The sequence below is a fragment of the Pholis gunnellus genome, assembly GCF_910591455.1.
Source record: "Pholis gunnellus genome assembly, chromosome: 12".
NCBI lineage: Eukaryota > Metazoa > Chordata > Actinopteri > Perciformes > Pholidae > Pholis > Pholis gunnellus.
The window spans coordinates 24559841-24580400 of NC_136539.1; the positions used below are offsets into that span (position 1 = coordinate 24559841).

Consider the following 20560-nt stretch of genomic DNA (forward strand, 5'->3'; position numbering starts at 1 on the left):
GTTTCCCAGACGGGCTGCTTAGCATTCACTTGTTCTACTTTTGATGGTTGCTTTGTACTATTCCTTACCTGACTTGCAGACAGGAGAATAAACGCCCTTTCTAACCTTAAACTTAAGAGGAAATAAATGATGCACAAGTATCAACGAGAGGCAAAGCTCTCCATAGCTTCTATTCCAAAATGTAAACAAATGAAGCTGTAAAATTGGGTGAGAAGGCGTTTATTCGAACTAATATAGTTTCCTGGTGTTATTTAGTGCAAACCACAGGAATCACATCCCACTATCTGCAAGCCAGGCTAAGAAATATTTAGCAGGAGGAAGGTATCAGTTCCAGATGCAGCGAACCTCCATATCTTTTAAAGGGCACTTCAAATCGGGAAGCTTTAAAAGATACATAACCTGTGCGTTTTCTGGGAGAAAAAGATCAGAAGAACCTTCATGCCAAAAAACAACAAAACAAACTTTTGGATGCAAACCGCAAGTGTCAAAAAACTGGTTGGAGCAAGTTCTCGTTTGGGGGAAAACCACGAAATATTTTCAGAACCAGAGCATGAAGAATAATACAGAACATAAGAACCTTCTATTGAGACACATAGAGACGACATGCTACTGTGGAAAGATCACTTAAAGGGACAGTTCAACACATTTACAAACTCTAAAAGCAGTCTGCTGATGCAGGACAATTATAATCCAAATAATCCATCAATCGTGCAGCCACACATTTGATATTTCATCACTTTTCTCAACAGTTTCTTCACTTAAAAAAACACCTTCAACAGACTCAAAGCTTGGATCAAAGTTACCTGCTGACAGACTTCTTTCAAAGAGAAACATTTATCAAGTGAAGCAGAACTATTAACTGTCCCTTTTCCATTGTGCCCAATTCTCACGTGAGAAAATAATCTTCAGTGTTTTTAATAACGCGATGGTCATAAATCCGACGATAACCTTACCTTTGACTTCTTGCTCGATCTTGGCTTCGATGTGTTCTCTGACGTGAGACACTGTGAAGAAGAAGAAGGAGACGTTAACGCACTGACAGCAGAAATCCTTCAAAACATTCATTCACATGAAGATGAACTGGATTCTCTACGTTTCTCTTTCAGGACTCAAATGGGTTTTACCTTCTGTGTTTGAGCTCCATCAAGTTTCATCAAATGAATTGAGGAAACTTGAGCTATGAATGCAAAATGTTTCATGGAACAAGTTTCTGAAAGTACAATTAAAAGCATGTCCGAGTATCAAATCTTGTACAACATACGGTTCTTTAACTTCTTCTTGAGGTGAAAATGCATTAAACTGGTTTAAACTGGAGCAAATAAAAAAGGCAAATAGATTTGAGTCCCAGAAGTCTCTAATCTTTGAGAAATTAGATTTTAAAGTGAGAAATGATGCAAACTCACATCTGTAAGAAACAAAGTGAAAAAAACAGCAACAAAAGAAGTGAAACAAACATTATTCAACACAGGAATCAAGACGCAGGAGGGGTTTGAGTTTCCTGCAGGAGGGAGGAGGTTACAGATGAGAGGAGAGGAGATGAGGAAGGTGAGGAGATGAGGATTCATTCTGGAACTGTGAGGTTAGTTAAATCTGGAGGAGGGATGTCCCGAAAGAGAGCAACTGCAAGATAACGTGGAGCAGTGAGTCTGTTCAAAACCTCCACTATTCGTTCCCCTGGTTTGAACGAAGGTGTAAAAACGTTTAAACGCTAATTGTGCGGACGGCTTCGGGACATCATGAATGAGGAGGAAGTGGAGGATTAAGGGTTTATTTTTTAGAGTGTGGTTTCAGAGGGAGTCTGGCTGCAGCCTGACGGATCCAGATGTTACCTTCTTCTTCTTCTTCTTCTTCTTCTTCTTCGTTGGTGGTTACGGTGAGGGTGGCCGAGCACGCGGCCTCTCCGGCGCTGTTGGCGGCCCTGCAGGTGTACTGCCCCGCGTGCTCGGAGAAAGCGTCGACTATGATGAGCATGGCGGTGCTCGCCGCCTCGTCGAAGTGGAACACCACGTTCTTGGTGGGACGGACCGGCTGCCCGTCGTGGAACCAGCTGACCTCCGGCTTCGGCGTGCCGGACACGCATGCGTGGAAGCGCGCCACCTCCCCGTGAGGCACCGTGAGGCTCGCGATCGGCTGGATGAAAACCGGCTTTTGGCCGACGGACGGTTTCTTTGTAGCGGTGAGGCTGATGGAGACGTGTCTCTGAGACGCAGCGGGAATGTCCACGGTTTGTTTGTGCCCTGAAAGGAAGCGAGGTCATTGACTTCATGAGCTTAACTTTCCTTTATATTCATCCCAGTCTGCACAGTCTGATCTGTAGCTAAGAAGCTGAATGACGCCATCAGTTCAAATAAAACTGATAATATTTGTTCTGACAAGTTGTGATTGAAGCAACAAATAGTCTGTTTTTTATTGGAGCAAAAGCTCTTCAGGAGGTCTGACTTTCAAATGGAGACCAACAGTCCAGAGTTTAAGTATTTCTACAATCATTCTAAAGAGAGTTAAACTCTTCTGGTTCTGTTGCATCCTGAATGTTACTGTTGATGACGTTGATCATTAAATCCAGGACGAGACAATACTTTCTTCTCTTGTCAACATAAACAACACATTTCAGATGTTTTTCACCTTCAAACCACTGAAGCTGCTGCAAACTGAGACGTGTGATCAAGTTTGAGTGAAGAGGAAGAAGAAGAGGAAGAAGAGGTTTGTGGTTGGTGTCATGAATCCACCACAACAAAACATCTACAACTAAATAAAGATAAAACATTCATCAACTCATTCATGAGCTTCATAGAAACTTCTGCCTTCATTCACTGAGTCAGTGACAAACGTTTTATATATTTATCGATGTGGTGAAGTACGTTACTGATATCGAACTCTATCCAGTAATCCAGCGCTCGTCCTGTGGTGATGTGGCTGCTGATGCTCTCCGTGGTGCTGAAGTAGTAGACGGATTTGTAAAAGCGAGGCCTTCCTTTTCCGTTTGTTTGGTCTTAGATTTATAATTATAATATAATATTCTCTAAACTTTACAGCTGAATATAAAACTAAAGAGTCTAATATTTGTAACAACTCATTAAAATGTTCAATTATTCAATTTAAATCTTAAAAACAATAAGAGCATTGTGTTATTTTAACAGTCTGTGATGATCCCGAGATGAAGACGTCTGGTTCCTGTTCTTTACCTCCACCTCCTTCTTTTCTGTTTTTTGGTGGTTTCGTTGGAGACAAACTTACCGTCCAGAGTGAGCGAAGCGGAGCAGGAGGCCGTCCCGGCGTTGTTGGAGGCCCGGCAGGTGTACTCGCCCTCGTCCTCGGGGTAAACTCTGGAGATCTCCAGCTGACAGCTGTCGTCAAACTGAGACATCCTGAAGAAGTCCGACTGCTTGATCTCCTTCTCCTTGTGGAACCAGCTGATCTTCACATCTGGAAAAAAAGACGAGAACGTTGGTGTTCTTCAAAGTTTCTTCTTTGTTCGCTGCATTGTTTGTTTTTAAGATAAATTTAACTTTTATTTTATTTTCCTTATTTTTAAGACTAAAAATAAAAACAAAAGAAAACCTGTTGTGGAGTATTATTGCTTATGAATATAAATATAACACATTATAAATATTTAATACTATTTTGGTTCTGCAAATATGTTGTGTTTGTGTTCTTGTCAATGTGTCGGTTGTACATTGTGAACTGTGTGCGTTCGACTTAAACGAAAATGACAACGTGATAAAATACCAGAGAGACCCTGAACCAACTAATACAACATCAACTACAGAACGTAAGTCCGGTATTCGCTCTCTTTGAGCTGTTTTTGGTCTCCTCCACCTCTCTAGCTGCTAAAAGCTCCACTTGGAGATCAGATAATCAATGAGCTGAAAGAATCAGCTGATCAATAACTACTAAACTCAGTCTGGGTTCACTTTTCTTACCGTCTCCTCGGACTCGGCACTGGAAGCGAGCCGGTTCCCCCTCGCGGGCGGAGGTGCTGCCGATGGGAGTCATGACGACAGGAGGAGCGACGGTAGCAGCGGAGTCCGGAGAAACAACCTCGGACACTACAACACACACACACACACAACTGTTTCTGTACAAGCCCTGATGTTGACATTAGTCTTTGTTCCACAGGTGTAAAGCCCCGCCCCCTTACCTTCCACGTGGAGCGCCGCGGTGCTCGTGGCGGCGCCGTAGTCGTTCTTGGCCTCGCAGTTGTAGACGGCGGCGTCCTCGGGGAACACCTCGATCAGCAGCAGCGAGTGCTCGTCGCCGTCGTGGAGGAACTTGCATTTGAAGCCCGGAGATAGAGCCTGAGAGTTCTTGTACCAGGAGACCTGAGGCTGAGGGACGCCGCCCACCCGCACCGAGAAGCGAGCGGGTTTACCGGCCTCAACCGCCTGGGGCTCCATGTGGCGGAGGATCTGAGGAGGCTCCGGGACTGAACGGGACACAAGAGAACCGTTAGAACCGATGGGAACTCGAAAAAACGACTTCATGGTAAACCTCAGGTTAATGATACAGTTTATCGTTAACCATCACAGTGTAAATAAAGTTTAACGTTAACCATCACAGTGTAAATAAAGTTTAACGTTAACCATCAAAGTGTAAATAAAGTTTAACCTTAACCATCACAGTGTAAATAAAGTTTAACGTTAACCATCACAGTGTAAATAAAGTTTAACGTTAACCATCAAAGTGTAAATAAAGTTTAACGTTAACCATCAAAGTGTAAATAAAGTTTAACCTTAACCATCAAAGTGTAAATAAAGTTTAACGTTAACCATCACAGTGTAAATAAAGTTTAACGTTAACCATCACAGTGTAAATAAAGTTTAACGTTAACCATCAGAGTGTAAATAAAGTTTAACGTTAACCATCAGAGTGTAAATAAAGTTTAACGTTAACCATCACAGTGTAAATAAAGTTTAACGTTAACCATCAGAGTGTAAATAAAGTTTAACGTTAACCATCAAAGTGTAAATAAAGTTTAACCTTAACCATCACAGTGTAAATAAAGTTTAACGTTAACCATCAGAGTGTAAATAAAGTTTAACGTTAACCATCAGAGTGTAAATAAAGTTTAACGTTAACCATCAAAGTGTAAATAAAGTTTAACCTTAACCATCAAAGTGTAAATAAAGTTTAACGTTAACCATCACAGTGTAAATAAAGTTTAACGTTAACCATCAGAGTGTAAATAAAGTTTAACGTTAACCATCAAAGTGTAAATAAAGTTTAACCTTAACCATCACAGTGTAAATAAAGTTTAACGTTAACCATCAGAGTGTAAATAAAGTTTAACGTTAACCATCAAAGTGTAAATAAAGTTTAACCTTAACCATCAAAGTGTAAATAAAGTTTAACGTTAACCATCACAGTGTAAATAAAGTTTAACGTTAACCATCACAGTGTAAATAAAGTTTAACGTTAACCATCAGAGTGTAAATAAAGTTTAACGTTAACCATCAAAGTGTAAATAAAGTTTAACGTTAACCATCACAGTGTAAATAAAGTTTAACGTTAACCATCACAGTGTAAATAAAGTTTTACGTTAACCATCACAGTGTAAATAAAGTTTAACGTTAACCATCACAGTGTAAATAAAGTTTAACGTTAACCATCACAGTGTAAATAAAGTTTATCGTTAACCATCACAGTGTAAATAAAGTTTAACGTTAACCATCAGAGTTTAAATAAAGTTTAACGTTAACCATCAGAGTGTAAATAAAGTTTTAATGTTAACCATCAAAGTGTAAATAAAGTTTAACGTTAACCATCACAGTGTAAATAAAGTTTAACGTTAACCATCGCAGTGTAAATAAAGTTTTAATGTTAACCATCAAAGTGTAAATAAAGTTTAACGTTAACCATCAGAGTGTAAATAAAGTTTAACGTTAACCATCAGAGTGTAAATAAAGTTTAACGTTAACCATCAGAGTGTAAATAAAGTTTAACGTTAACCATCAGAGTGTAAATAAAGTTTAACGTTAACCATCACAGTGTAAATAAAGTTTAACGTTAACCATCAGAGTTTAAATAAAGTTTAACGTTAACCATCAGAGTGTAAATAAAGTTTTAATGTTAACCATCAAAGTGTAAATAAAGTTTAACGTTAACCATCACAGTGTAAATAAAGTTTAACGTTAACCATCGCAGTGTAAATAAAGTTTTAATGTTAACCATCAAAGTGTAAATAAAGTTTAACGTTAACCATCAGAGTGTAAATAAAGTTTAACGTTAACCATCAGAGTGTAAATAAAGTTTAACGTTAACCATCAGAGTGTAAATAAAGTTTAACGTTAACCATCAGAGTGTAAATAAAGTTTTAACGTTAACCATCACAGTGTAAATAAAGTTTTACTGACTCAGTAGAACTTGTGTTTCTAGTCTCTGATCTCTGATCATGTTTCATTGTAAACAACCAATCAGAGGAGAGCTAGTAACGTTAGCAGCACCGCTAACGGCTAACCAACGGAGGTTCACTTCAGTGACATCATGATGCCTTCAGGCTCTGCTCAGTGAACATGAGTACTGGCTGAAGCTACATTATAACGTTATCATGATGTGTTCACATGTAGTCTGTAAAATGTCGTTTTGGTGATGAACTAGAATAAATCCAGTAGTTTGAAGATGTTTATGAATATGAAACAGATATTAGAGATGAACTATGATGTTTAACTTCTAACACGAGCTCTAAGCTCATTATTATACTTCAGTAAAAATAATGACTAGATTTTTGTTAATCAATAAAAATACAATACTTTATTTACTCATTATTTGAATTGTCTTTTTATGCAAATCACTACTATAGATGAAAGACAGTAAAAACAAAAGACTTGAAGATGATAATGAATGTTTTAGTACATTGACTAAAGGCAACATAGGTCATAAATAAATCTCAATGTTGCGTACGGCCATAATATCGTGACTTAGGTTTTGTGATCAAATGGAATCAGATCATAATGTTTATGAAACATATTTGAAATCGTTGACAGAAGAGATAACGTGATAACGGTTAAAAGTGACCCTCGTGTCGGCAGTTCTGGACTCACTGTTGACTCGGAGGTTCATGGTGCTCCGGTTCTTGCCGGCGATGAAGGTGTACACTCCGGCGTCGCTGCGGTAGGTCTCAGAGATGGTGAGGCGGTGCAGCTTCCTGATGGCGACGTAGTTGAATCTCTCCTCCACCGAGACCTGGATCTCCACTCCGTTTCTCAGCCAGCGACCCTCCACGTCGTCCTCGTTCACCTCGAACTCGAAGGTGGCTCTGTGTTTCTCCAGAACCTACGAGAGAGAAAAACAAGAACCTGCTTTCAGTTGCTGCTTCAGCTGCTTCGTTTCCACACAGTTTCAAAACAAAAACGTCCCGTCTCACCGTGATTTCCCGCTCGGCGGGTTCGGAGATCCGGACGTCTCGGCCCTCCACGGTCAGCTGGGCTTTGGACACGCTGGATCCGGCCACCACCGAATACTCGCCGGCGTCGGACATGCGAACCGTCTGGATCATCAGGCGGTGAACGTATTTCTCTGTCGTCACCGTGTACCTGAACACAATACAGACTGTCAGCTCTGCTGAAGAAGAGGAGGAGGAGGAGGTTGATGATGATGTTGATGAAGGGTTAATGGACTGACCTCTGCTCAGACAGGTCCAGCTCTTGACCGTCCTTCATCCACATCACCTGAGTGTTGGGCTCAGAGATCTCACACTCAAAGATGGCCTTCTTCTTCTCTGTGATCTTTATGTCTTTGATCTTCTTGGTGAATTCAATCACACGAGCTGAAATCAACAAAAACAAAAACAGTTGCAGTGTTTTTTATTTATTTGTTGATTTTGTTGATATCTTTGGTCCCCTCTGAACCCCAAAAACCCGCCAGGAGGATTGAAAAGCATATTTTTTCTTAAACAATCTCCAAAACTACGTTTATCACAGCCAAAGGCTTTAAAAACCGTCAATATCGTCAGACTTTCAACTTTCCGACGGTCCTTGAACACATCATGTGTGACAAACGCTCCGGTTAGAAAAAGCCAAATTGTGACATTTGATCAAAAACATTTTATTTTTCATGTTCTCATTAAAAATGTTGCCACAAATAAAGCGTTCACTTTAACCAGATTCTGTTAAAACCATTAAAGTGTGAGCTCCTCAGTGAAACGATGAAGTCATGATTGATTCATCTGAGACCAACAGTCATGTGACAACAAACCAGTGAAATTCCGTTACCTTCCACGAACAGGTTGGCGGCGCTGGCGGCGGACCCCGCCACGAACTGGTACTCCCCTCCGTCCCCGAAGTGGACGTTTCGGATGCTGAGCGTGTGCGTGAGCTGCCGGCTGCGGACCTGACACCTCTCGGAGGACTTCACCTCCACGCCGTTCTTCAGCCACTTGTAGGTGACGCCCTCGTAGTTCACGGTCACCTCGAAGGTGATGGTGTCTCTCTCCTGAGCGTTCAGGTCCTTCAGCATGGAGGTGATGAGGACGGCTGCAAATATAATAATAATAAAAATAACTTTTAACATCCACATGTGATGCTGTGACTCTGTTTCTGGTTTGTTTCTTTTATAAATACTACTTTAAAGTTAACAATATAGCAACAATGTACTCCATTTTAGCTATGTTGTACTTTTAATTAACGGTATTTTAACAATTACTTTGACTTATATTGGAGTACTCTGCATTGTTTAATGTTATCCATGTACATTTCTTTGTTTCTGACTAAGCAGGATGTTGTTCTTCTCATATCTGAGGATAAATCATCTTTTTAAATAAGTCATATATATATAGCAATATTCTGTAACCTGTTTTAATTTCAGGACTGATAATATATATTTTCTCATGTTTCTTAATTGTTAAATGTAATATTGTTGAATTATAATTGTTTAAATTATACAAATACAATTAACTGTTATGATTTTAGTGATCTTACGGCTGACGGTGAGCGTAGCAGACACTCGGTCGTTCCCACAGACGAAGGTAAACGTGATCTTAAATAGACGTGATCTTTTGTAAACGTGATCTTATCTAAACGTGATCTTATCTAAACGTGATGTTGTATAAACGTGATCTTATCTAAACGTGATCTTATGTAAACGTGATCTTATATAAACGTGATCTTATATAAACGTGATCTTATATAAACGTGATGTTGTATAAACGTGATCTTATCTAAACGTGATCTTATCTAAACGTGATGTTGTATAAACGTGATCTTATATAAACATGATGTTGTATAAACGTGATCTTATCTAAACGTGATCTTATCTAAACGTGATGTTGTATAAACGTGATCTTATCTAAACGTGATCTTATATAAACGTGATCTTATATAAACGTGATCTTATATAAACGTGATGTTGTATAAACGTGATCTTATCTAAACGTGATCTTATCTAAACGTGATGTTGTATAAACGTGATCTTATATAAACGTGATGTTGTATAAACGTGATCTTATCTAAACGTGATCTTATCTAAACGTGATGTTGTATAAACGTGATCTTATCTAAACGTGATCTTATATAAACGTGATCTTATCTAAACATGATCTTATATAAACGTGATGTTGTATAAACGTGATCTTATCTAAACGTGATCTTATCTAAACGTGATCTTATATAAACGTGATCTTATCTAAACGTGATGTTGTATAAACGTGATCTTATCTAAACGTGATCTTATATAAACGTGATGTTGTATAAACGTGATCTTATCTAAACGTGATCTTATATAAACATGATGTTGTATAAACGTGATCTTACGGCTGACGGTGACCGTTGCAGACACTCGGTCGTTCCCGCAGACGAAGGTGTACTCTGCAGAGTCGTCCCTGCTGGTGTTCATGATCTTCAGCTGGTGCAGTTTTCCCTGAACCACGATCCTGAACTTCTCGCTCATCTCGATCTCCACGCCGTCTTTCAGCCAGGTGGACGGCACGTTGAAGTGAGAAACCTCGCACTCCAACGTGGCCACCTGGGTCTCTGGGATCTGGACGTTCTTCAGGGGTTTGGTGACTCGCAGGGCTGGAGAGAAAACATATTAAATATGAGAATCATCTCTATTAATGCAACGTAAATGTATTATTATTGGGATCACTTTTCACAAGAATATAATTAATTAATCACATAAATGAATGCAAATTACAAATACAATTTTAATCTCGATACAGAATAAAGAATTCATAAAAGAATGTAAACAAACACAAATATACAAAACCCTAAACAAAAATGTACAACACAAACCAATAAGATTCACAAATTTAGAAGTCAATTTGAATAATTTTGAATAATTGAAAAGCACAAAATTCATAAAAACAAATCTATTTTGTTTTAATTGATTTACTACTCTTTGTTGTTTGAGTGTCATTTTACAATAACAAATGGTCATTTTATTGTAAGCATATACTTTTTTCTAATGATATAAATTAATACAAACTACAAAATAATAATAAACATTTTAAATTTAAATATATTATTCTCAATATTCTACATAAATTATATGAATTAATAGATTTATACAAAGATTTTTAGAAAGTAAATGATTCATGCAGACTTTTTATTATTTATTAAAAAGATTAACAAAAAGCTCACATCATTGTAACCTTTCCCTCATGAATCACAATAAATATAATAAATAATAATAATAATAAAAAGTGCCGTACCCTCCACGGTGAGCGTGGCGCTGCTCTGCAGGTGTCCCACCACGGCGCTGTACTCTCCGGCGCTGCCGCTGTCGACGTTCTGCAGGATCAGTTTGTGAGCTTTCCGCTCAGACAGAATCTTACACCTGTCGCTGGGCTTAAGCTCCACCCCTTTAAACATCCACCTGACAGGGATGTCGTCATGTGACAGGCTCATCTCGAAGGAGGCGGTGCCGTCCAACAGCGACGACACGTCCTTTATCTTCTTGATGATTTTGATGGCTGTCAAAACACAAAAAACAGAGACGGTTTAGATCTTCGATGACTCTGCTGGACGGGGTCCTGGATGGTCCTGGATCACGGGTTCAGATCAGAGACTCACTCTCTACGTTGAGTCTGGCGTTGGCTGAGAGTCTTCCCAGTTTGAAGGAATAGACGGACTCGTCCTGCGTGTTGCAGTTCTTGACCTTCAGCGTTTGCACCATGCCGTCGGAGGTGATCTCGTGCTTGTGGCTGTTCTGCAGCTCCACGCCATTCTTGATCCACTGGGACCCCTTCACGTCCAGGTGGGTGAGCTCCAGCGTGAACACGGCCTCCTGCGTCTCCGTCACCGTCTGGTTCCTCAGAGTCTTCTTGATCTTCACCACTGGAGACGGAAACACAGAACTCAGTATTCACATGATGTTTGTTCTGCGTAAAGAGAAGCTCTGTGGTTTGGTTTTAACCAGACTGTGAGGACGTTCAGGGGGGACGGGGTGTGAAGAACGAGACGTCTACGTAGGACGAACTGTCCACCTGCCTGTCTACCCGCCTGTCTACCTGCCTGTCTGTCTACCTGCTATCTGTCTACCTGCCTGTCTACCTGCCTGTCTACCTGTCTACCTGTCTACCTGTCTACCTGCCTGTCTACCTGTCTACCTGTCTACCTGCCTGTCTACCTGTCTACCTGTCTACCTGCCTGTCTGTCTACCTGCCTGTCTACCTACCTATCTGTCTACCTGTCTACATACCTGTCTACCTATCTGTCTACCTGCCTGTCTACCTGCCTGTCTACCTGTCTAACTGTCTACCTGTCTACCTGTCTACCTGCCTGTCTACCTGTCTACCTGCCTGTCTACCTGTCTACCTGTCTACCTGCCTGTCTACCTGCCTGTCTACCTGTCTACCTGTCTACCTGCCTGTCTACCTACCTATCTGTCTACCTGCCTGTCTACCTACCTCTCTACCTGTCTACTTACCTTTCTACCTGACTGTCTACCTGTCACTCATTCCATCGTCTTCCACCAGCTTCTATCTTCACAACTTTCAGAACTCCCATCTTGTAATTGTAGTCCATCTTGAAATAACACCACATACTTATGATGATAACGTAGACTCTACGTACCCTCCACCCTGAGGTTGGCGGTGGTCTTGGAGTTGGCCACCTGGTAGGTGTACTCTCCGACATCCTGCGGTCTGGTGATGACGATGACGAGGCGTCTGACGGCCCTGTCCACCTTGCTCACCACGTTCTCGTTGAAGACCACGTGCTGGCCGTCCTTCAGCCACTTGCCCTCAGCGTTGGCGTTGGCGACTTCACACTCCAGCACGGCCGTCTGAGACTCGGCCACCGTCACGTCCTGCAGGGGCCGAGTGATGGCTCCACCTGGTGGCGGCACAAAGAACCGGATGTGAGCATCAGTCTATAAAAGCAGCTACATTAAAGGTTCATAAGAATGACAATGAATTGTAGGGGAACTGTTCTAGAGGTTCAGTGTCACTTCCTTGATTAGGATCTGACCATGAAGGACACAAAAGCTGCTGCCAAAGTCAAACTTGAAACCTTGTTTTTAGGACAGTGTCTGTAAACACAACGTTTATCTAACGTCTTGTTCATGAATGATTGTGTAAATGTAGTCGTACCGGAGACAGTGAGCTTGGCACTGGACATCTTTTCACCAGCGTGGAACGTGTACTGGCCCTCCTCGTCCTTCATGGCGTCAATGACCATCAGAGAGTGAGCCTTGCCCTTGGTCTCCATCTTGTATTTGGCTCCAGGTTTGAGCTGCTGGTTCCTGAAAGTCCAGACCGGGTCGATACCCAGGTGGGACACTTCTACGCTAAAGGTGACGTTCTGGGACTCTGAGCACACTTTGTCCTCCATGTGCTTCACAATGTGTACCTCTGAAAAAACAACAACTTTGGTTAGAGCATGGGACTGGAACTGGGACCTGAAAACAGGATCATGGGAAAATGAAACCTTTCTTACTTTCCACAGTCAGGCTGCAGCTGGTGTCGACCTTGCCGACCATCAGTTTGTATTGTCCTTCATCAGAAGCGAAGGTCCGGGTGAAGACCATACGCTGCTTGGCTCCCTTTGCGACCATCTGGATTCTGACGCTAGGCATCAGTAGTTTGTCGTTGTGGTACCATTTGACCGAGCTGATGTCCTGAGCCGAGATCTTGGCCTCTAGAACAGCCTTGGTGCCTTCAATGGAGGACACATCCTTAAGTGGCACCAAAATGTCAATGGCTGTAAGGAAAGACAAGAAACGATGGGTTAAATGTGTTCTAGTGATCATTAAAGTTGAGTATCACTTAGATCTGGTCCTGATTCTGACTCTTACTTTGGACACTGAGTTTGCCCGAGGTGGAGATGTATTGGGCAGGAACCGCGAAAGAGTAGGAAGCAGCATCGTCTCTGGTGACGTTCTCCACCAGCAGCTTGTGGACCTGTTTGTCGATTACAATGTGGATGCGGTCCGAGGCTGAGATGGCCTGGCCGTTCTTCATCCAGGTTCCCTCAACGTTCTCCTGGGAGAACCTCACCTCCAGCTGAGCGATGTCACCCTCGCAGACCGTGAGGTCGGTCAAGGGCTGAATCAGTGTCACCGGGCGCACTGAAGGTAGAGAAACAACATTACTATCACATCTCACTAAAGCCACCAACGACTGAATCACAACATCAAACCGTAAAGAGCTGTGTCCTTCACATATCTCCATAATCGTTCATCTGATTGACTTCACACCTCGATTCCAGGGACGTGACAAATGTGATGCAATTTGGTCAAATGGTGGCGCTAAAAAAACAATGTTTGGCCATTTGGGTCGCCATTGATCTTCTGCCATTTTGAATTGTGCTAAAATCTGTATTTTCAATTCTCCTCCTACACATTTTGAGGAATCGTCACCAAATTTTGTGCAGAACATCTCTGCAGCAAGCAAGAAAAGTACTTTTTCAGATTGTTGATGTTCCATACAGTTTTTTCTATAGCTGTCCATCAAATGCTGTGGGCTGGGCTGTGTATCTTCTGAACACTTTCTGCTATTGCAACAGCATTTGGTGGACAAGTGTAAATATCATATCTGAGTGACCATGCCAAATTTGGTGTCATTCAGCTAATAAATGGCGCTGTAGCAGCATCATCCAACTATAATGGAGGGAATGTCTGTCTGAAGAACCATTCATCCCACTGACTTCACACTTGTACTTCACACATCATATTGCTGAACACCCAATGAAGTGCAGTGTCAAGTGTGAAGCGGTTCTCAAGCTCAACGCTGCAAGCAGGACTTCCGGGGGCAGAGCGAACAAGCACTGCACAAGTTCATCTAAATACATAGGAATTAGGAGCCGGATGGCAATTTTTAACTCAATTATTCATTAAATGTTCTCTTAATTGAGAACTATAAACCATTTACATGTCTCTCAAAGCACTAAGATAAGAAAGCCTCAATTAGAGAACTTCGAAAGCAATTTCAAGCAATTCATTTTGGAAGACGTTTAATAATTTGTATTAAAAAGTAATGTAAAAGTAATGTATGCTGGAATTCGGAGAATCGATAAATTGCTCCTGAGAAACCCTGAGAATAGCATTAGAAGACAAATAAACTCATAATCACTGTGGGCAAAGACACTTCGCTCCACATACTTTATACTCTGTAAAGTTTCTTACGTTTCATCTTCAGTGAGGCGCTGGTCTTAAGGTCTCCACATACGAAGGTATATTTCCCCTGGTCTACTTTCTTGACGTCCCTGATGGACAGGGTTTGTCTTCCTCTGCGGGAGGACATGATGTATTTACTGCTGGGAGACAGCTCCTTGTCTCCGAAGAACCAGCTGCCCTCAGCGTCCTCACGAGACAGTTCAACCTCAAACTCGCCAGAGTAAGTCTCTGGCACCTCAATGTTCTCCATGTGTTTGATGAGCTCCAGGGCAGCACCTGGGTAAGGAACCATACCAAGAACCGTTATCTACCAATCTACCCAAACAAGACCAAAGGGAACTGTGGATGGAAAGATTACCTTCGACATGGAGCCTCGCACTCGTCCCGATACTCTCGTCGTCTACGATCACACAAGAGTATTCGGCATCATCCCTCATTTCAATTATCAGCACAGACAGGAAGTGGGCCTTTCTGTCTGAGTGCATTCTGTATTTGTCTCCGGAGAAGATCTCCATGTTGTTCTTGAGCCATTTGACTTTGATGAATGGTTCGTTGGTTTCACACTCAAAAGTCACCATGGTGTCCTTCTCATTTGCACTGGTATCCATTAAGTTTTGGATAAAGCTGATTGCTGTCTTGGCTGCAATGAGAAAATATGAAGTGAGACTTTGACATAAATTAGGACAGAGACAATGACAATTTTCCTGAGGGATTCGGTGTAAAATGTCTTTACCTTGCACAAGCAGGAAGGCGTGGCTGGAGGCCTCCCCTGCGACATTCGTGGCTTTGACCATGATGCTAGCAGAGTCCTCTGCTGTCACATCTCTGATCACCAGTTCACACACATGATCTTCAGGCCAGTACCAGTAAATGCGGTCAGACTTTTCCACCAGAATGCCGTTCTTGAACCACTGGCACTCGGGTTCTGGTCTGCCGACGACTCTGACTCGGAAATTAACCTCATCCAGCGGAGTGACCGTCTTGCTTGTGATGCGTTCCAGGATCCTGGGTGCTTCCATGCTGGGGGAGAGCTGGAACCTCTCCGGTTTGATAGTGGGGATGGTGAGTTTGCCTTGTTCCTCCATCAACTTCCTCTCAGCTTCTTCTTTCTCTTTCAAGCGATGAAGCAGATCGTCCTTAGTCTTCTTCAGCAGATCCTCGTAGGAGTCGTCCCTCTTGCGAGACCTGAACTCCACAGCAGAGATGGACTCGTAGAAACCTTCCTCGGTCCTGCGCTTGAACTTGCTCTTCAGTTCGTCTGACTCCTCTGAGGCCTTCTCGTGAACAACTCTCTGTGTCTTACGCAGCTTAACAACCTCCCTGTCCTGCGCGGACTCGCCGGGTACGTCGACCGTCACAACATCAAATCCGATTCTGCCGGGGTCACTTGAAGCCTCTACGGCCTTCTGTTCTGGAGCGCGACGCAGCACAGATCTAAAGTCCTCTCTCTGTTGGATCTCCAGCTTCACAGTGTGCTCGGTTGTGCCGAGAGGATTGTCTGCAACCAGCCTGACTTCCCCGGAGTCGTAGGACTTGACGTCGACGATCTCCAAGTAGTAAATACCATCATAACGCAGTCTGTATCTCTTGCTCTTGCGGATCAGTTGTCCGTTCAGGTACCAGTTAACCTTGGGTAATGGATAACCGGTGACTCTGCAGCGGAATCGCGCAATGTCGCCTTCGAGCACTCTGGCTGGTTCAGGAAGGAGGACGATATCTGGTTTGGTCTTTTCAAATTCGTCATCAGTGGTGACTCCTGAAGGTCCTCCCACGTGAGCCATGCGCTCAATCTCATCCATTCTGTGCAATCCCTTCATGCCTTCAGGAAGCTGAGTTTCCTCAACAAGACCTTTCTCGTCCTTGACGATCAGAGTGGCCGAGGTTTGGTCGATTCCGCACTTGTTCGTGGCTCTGCAGGTGACGACACCGCTGTCTCTGGCGTAAGCGGCTTCATAGTCGAGACTGCAGTAGCCAAATTCATTGACCATGCGCAACCTGTTAGCAGCTTCCAGGGGTTTGCCGTCGTGCAGCCACTCCACCGCCATGTTGGGGTCACCGATAGGGGTCAGTCTGCACTCAAAGTGAGCCGGACCAAAACGCTTCATTCTGATGGAAGTCAACTTCTTCTTGAACTGTGGTTTCTGTTGCTTCTCTTTGTCGTAAAGGTCGCCCTCCTCCCACTGCTCTTGACCATATCGCAGATGAAGGGGCTCCAACTCGGGAGGGGCGATCTCCTTGGCTTTGTAGGTTCCTTTGGTGATAATGAGTTTCCTCTCAGTGTGAGGAGCAGTGAAGTCAACCTCAACGTTGACTCTGCAGCGAGTGGTGTCCCTGCCAGCCTTGTTGATGGCTGTAGCTGTGTACCAGGCGCTGTCTGAGCCCGAAGAAGATGGGATCTGGAATTTGGCCTCTCCTTTAGTTCCGTCAATCCTGAAATAAATAATTCAGATATATTGATAAGCACAAACTACTCGTTCTACAAACCTGTGTCAAAGGATTAGGAAATAGACTGAATTAAAGATACGTACTTGATTTGCGGGTGCTTGTGTGGGGTGATAATATCACTGTTTTTCAGCCAGACGATGTCAGGCAGGGGGTTTCCAATGGCTCTGACAGCCAGTTCAACTAGAGTGCCCTGTTTTACACTGATGTTCTTCAGCTTCTCAATGAACTGAGGGCGCGTCAGGCTTTCTCGAGCTGTGGATCGTGAAATACAATGCCGAGCAAGACAGAATTTAATAATAGAATATATTTTGTTTTAATGAATGTAAGAGGTGTCTGGTGAATACACTCCAAAGACTAGGGTCTGATCATGGCAACAACGTACTCAACAGATCATCCCACACAGACGTACCGTCAACAGTAAGAGTTAAAGAGACTGAAGTCCGTCCAGCTCTGTTCTGAGCGACAACCGTCCACTCTCCAGAGTCTTGTGGCAAGGCCGGGACGATGATCAAGGACTGGACACCGTCCTCTTTGACCACTATCTTGTGGGTGTAGTCATTAACCACTTGTTGTCCTGAGGAGAAGGAGGATTAAATGGTTTTAAGTGGCAGAAGCGACAGACAAAGTTGCGTCTCTAGAGTTAGTTGAACCTTGTTTCTCTTACCATTGTGGAACCAGTATGTGTCGGGCATCGGTCTGCCTACGACCTTCAGGTCGAATCTGGCAGTTTGCCCCTCAGAGCATTTAATTGAGGAAGGTTTCAGGACAAACACAGGCTTGTACAGTCTTTCCAGCTGAGCCTCGTCCGTCTCGTCGAGTCGGCGGGCCGGAGAACGTCCGGGAGAACGACTAGAAGAACGTCCGGGTGAGCGGCTCAGAGAACGAGGAGAAGTGGAGCTGAGAAAGCAGCAGAGTCGTCAGTATCGAGGTCAATCGTTAAGCAGGGAGCCTCGAGACTGACATGTGATCCTCACCTGATCCTCTGCATCGCTGGCTGTGGCGTGTATCTCTGAGGGGTCACAGCTCTGGACGCCTCCACGTAGAGCTTCCCAGAGCTGACGGCGTTTCCCTTCATGTTGGAGGCGAAGGCGGTGTACACGCCCTCATCCTCCGGTAGCACCACGGGCAGACGGAGGCTGGCTCGTCCGTCCTGAAGAACCTCCATCTGGTAACGTCCACCAGGTCTGATACGCTGGCCGTCTTTGTACCAAGCAATCTAGGAGAAGACAGAAGATCAGTGCATCCACCAATATAACTTCTAAATATCTGGTTTTCAAGCTTTCTCTGGTAAAACTATCTCTAATAAAGAAAGAAACCGCTGCATGCAAATACCTTATTACACTGACATCTATTAGAGGCTTTAAGACCCCAAAGTCAGTTACCCCTAGAGCCAACTCCACTCAACTGTTATTCTGCTGCATCAACGTTTGTAACACACCATGAATATGAAACATTAGGTCTTGCCCATTCGCCACAAGGTGTATGAATTTAAAACGCTGCTAGTTTTCTGCCTGAGTCAAACTTTAAATATAAAGAAATCCCCACTGAGAGAGACCCGAGAGACACTTTGTGACTGGAATCGCTGTTATGAGCAGATGTCGTATGTTGTACAGATTGTTAAGCCCTCTGGGGCAAATTTGTGATTTTGAGATATACAAATAAAGTGAACTTACTTTGTGTTTTACGTGGAATACTTTTACTTTACTTATTTTACTTCTATTTGTCCAGCTTTGATGAGCACTCTCTTTCTTATTTCAACCTAGTTTATACACTAATTTTATTGCCTCAAGTTTTCAGTCAAATTATTTTTGTTTTATCAAATCAAGACAAACATGAGACGGTTAATTCATGAGAGTCTTTCAAACTAACTGGCTGATGCATTGGCATCGTAAAAACCTCAGTAATATCTATCAGACCTTTTCCCAGCTTTGCTCTGGATGGGAGTAAGTTACATTTTAATCTTTGTAGATGTAAAAAGATTATAAATTCAGTACCTTTGGCAGAGGATTTCCACCCATCTTGCAGTGGAAAGTGACGCCCATTCCATCCATGATCCTGTAGTTTTTGACGGGCGTGTCGAAGGCCGACTGCACCGCCTCCTCCTCCGCCACCGTCACCGTCAGCTCTCCGTCCTCAATCACCAGCTCTGTGTAGGAGATCATCATGATGCGGAGCTCCACCTCCTGGATGATCCTCTCTTCAAACGCTGAAATCATAAATTCCTGCAAAAAAAAAAGAAGGTTTGTAAGGTGTTGACATCAAATCCAAACTGAGACTTTGAATCTGTTTCACTGTTTGATGGTAATGTAGTGTTTAATAGGCTACAACACATGCAAACAAGCTCATTAAAAAAATACTATAAAGTTTAAATATCTTGGATTTTCATACAGGTTATACATTTTCAGATGATGTAGCAGCACTGCTCTCACAAGCTAAACGCGCAGCGGTTTGACTGCATTTGTTAAGATTTGCTGACTGTTTTTTGTTGAGACTAGAGTTGATTTCTCCTCAAAAAAACTAAGAAAAGTAAACTATGACAAAATGTGACACGATTCTTGAAAGGAAACATTTGAAAGATGTATGGACTAAATTCAGCTCAAAATTAAACAGGAAACAGCAACAAAACAGCTGGAAGAAACCACGAAAACAAGTTAACGTGACTTTCAGTCATCTCTCGGATCTATAAACTCTTTAAACATCTAAATCTTCTGTACTGTAGTGAGAACAGTGTTAAAACTGCACAATCAAAGAAAAACTAAAATGAAATAATTGTGTTTCTTTGTGAATGAAATTATTAAAATAAGACAAAAACTAAATTAAAGTTGTATCTAACTGACCAGAATAATGAAACAGTTTCTCTTGATGTGAAATAAACAAAGTCTGTACCGTTTCTGAGACGAAGCTCATGGGGGTCGTCACCCTCCGCTGCTCCAGCTCGTATTGACTCACGACCACAGACGGCTCCTGGACCACCGTCATCGTCGTCACTTCGGTTTTGTACGTCACATCATGTTGCTTGATGTAAGCTTCGTATTCCTCTGTAAACAGAGACGCAGTCACGCTGTGAGACATTCGGTCCAACATGCCTTCTTTAATGCATTCAAAAGGTTTTATAAAGAAACCAAAGGATGTTGGTTACCTTCCTCCAGCAGGTTGGCGGAGGCTGAAGCTTCTCCGTGTGGATTCTTCACAAAGATGGAGTATTCTCCGGCATCGTCAGCAAACGTCATGGAGATCTCCAGTTTACATTCTCCGGTCTCCTTCTTGTAGGTGACTTTGTATCTGATGGCATAAAAAAGCAACAGTTATCTATTGTGATCTGTCAACATGAAAATCAGAGAAGATCAGAAAGAGAAAGATGAGTATCTGACAGAAAACTAGAATCATGCAGTACTTTATATTCACGTCTATTTAAAATGGCATCACTTCATCATCTGAGATGTAGTACAGTAAAAAGTACAATATGTACCTCTGAGATGTAGTACAGTAAAAAGTACTATATGTACCTCTGAGATGTAGTACAGTAAAAAGTACAATATGTACCTCTGAAATGTAGTACAGTAAAAAG

General features: G+C 42.6%; 1 protein-coding gene across 1 annotated transcript in view; it reads right to left on the reverse strand.

Moving 5' to 3' along the window:
• Positions 1-20560, reverse strand: part of ttn.2 (titin, tandem duplicate 2) — a 202061-nt gene that overhangs the window by 167546 nt on the left and 13955 nt on the right. Inside the window, exons 16-41 of the mRNA XM_079170044.1 lie at positions 20132-20274; positions 19879-20030; positions 18987-19214; positions 17967-18208; positions 17657-17889; positions 17402-17566; positions 17076-17244; positions 15281-16977; positions 14906-15187; positions 14557-14823; positions 13228-13500; positions 12870-13133; positions 12524-12784; positions 12006-12266; positions 11004-11267; positions 10643-10903; positions 9744-10004; positions 8208-8468; positions 7618-7762; positions 7361-7529; positions 7038-7269; positions 4139-4423; positions 3921-4046; positions 3235-3423; positions 1830-2237; positions 954-1004 (exon numbers count right to left, since the gene is read on the reverse strand). Coding sequence (XP_079026170.1) covers positions 954-1004; positions 1830-2237; positions 3235-3423; positions 3921-4046; positions 4139-4423; positions 7038-7269; positions 7361-7529; positions 7618-7762; positions 8208-8468; positions 9744-10004; positions 10643-10903; positions 11004-11267; positions 12006-12266; positions 12524-12784; positions 12870-13133; positions 13228-13500; positions 14557-14823; positions 14906-15187; positions 15281-16977; positions 17076-17244; positions 17402-17566; positions 17657-17889; positions 17967-18208; positions 18987-19214; positions 19879-20030; positions 20132-20274 — 7289 coding nt within the window. The remainder of the gene's footprint in view (positions 1-953; positions 1005-1829; positions 2238-3234; positions 3424-3920; positions 4047-4138; positions 4424-7037; positions 7270-7360; positions 7530-7617; positions 7763-8207; positions 8469-9743; positions 10005-10642; positions 10904-11003; positions 11268-12005; positions 12267-12523; positions 12785-12869; positions 13134-13227; positions 13501-14556; positions 14824-14905; positions 15188-15280; positions 16978-17075; positions 17245-17401; positions 17567-17656; positions 17890-17966; positions 18209-18986; positions 19215-19878; positions 20031-20131; positions 20275-20560) is intronic.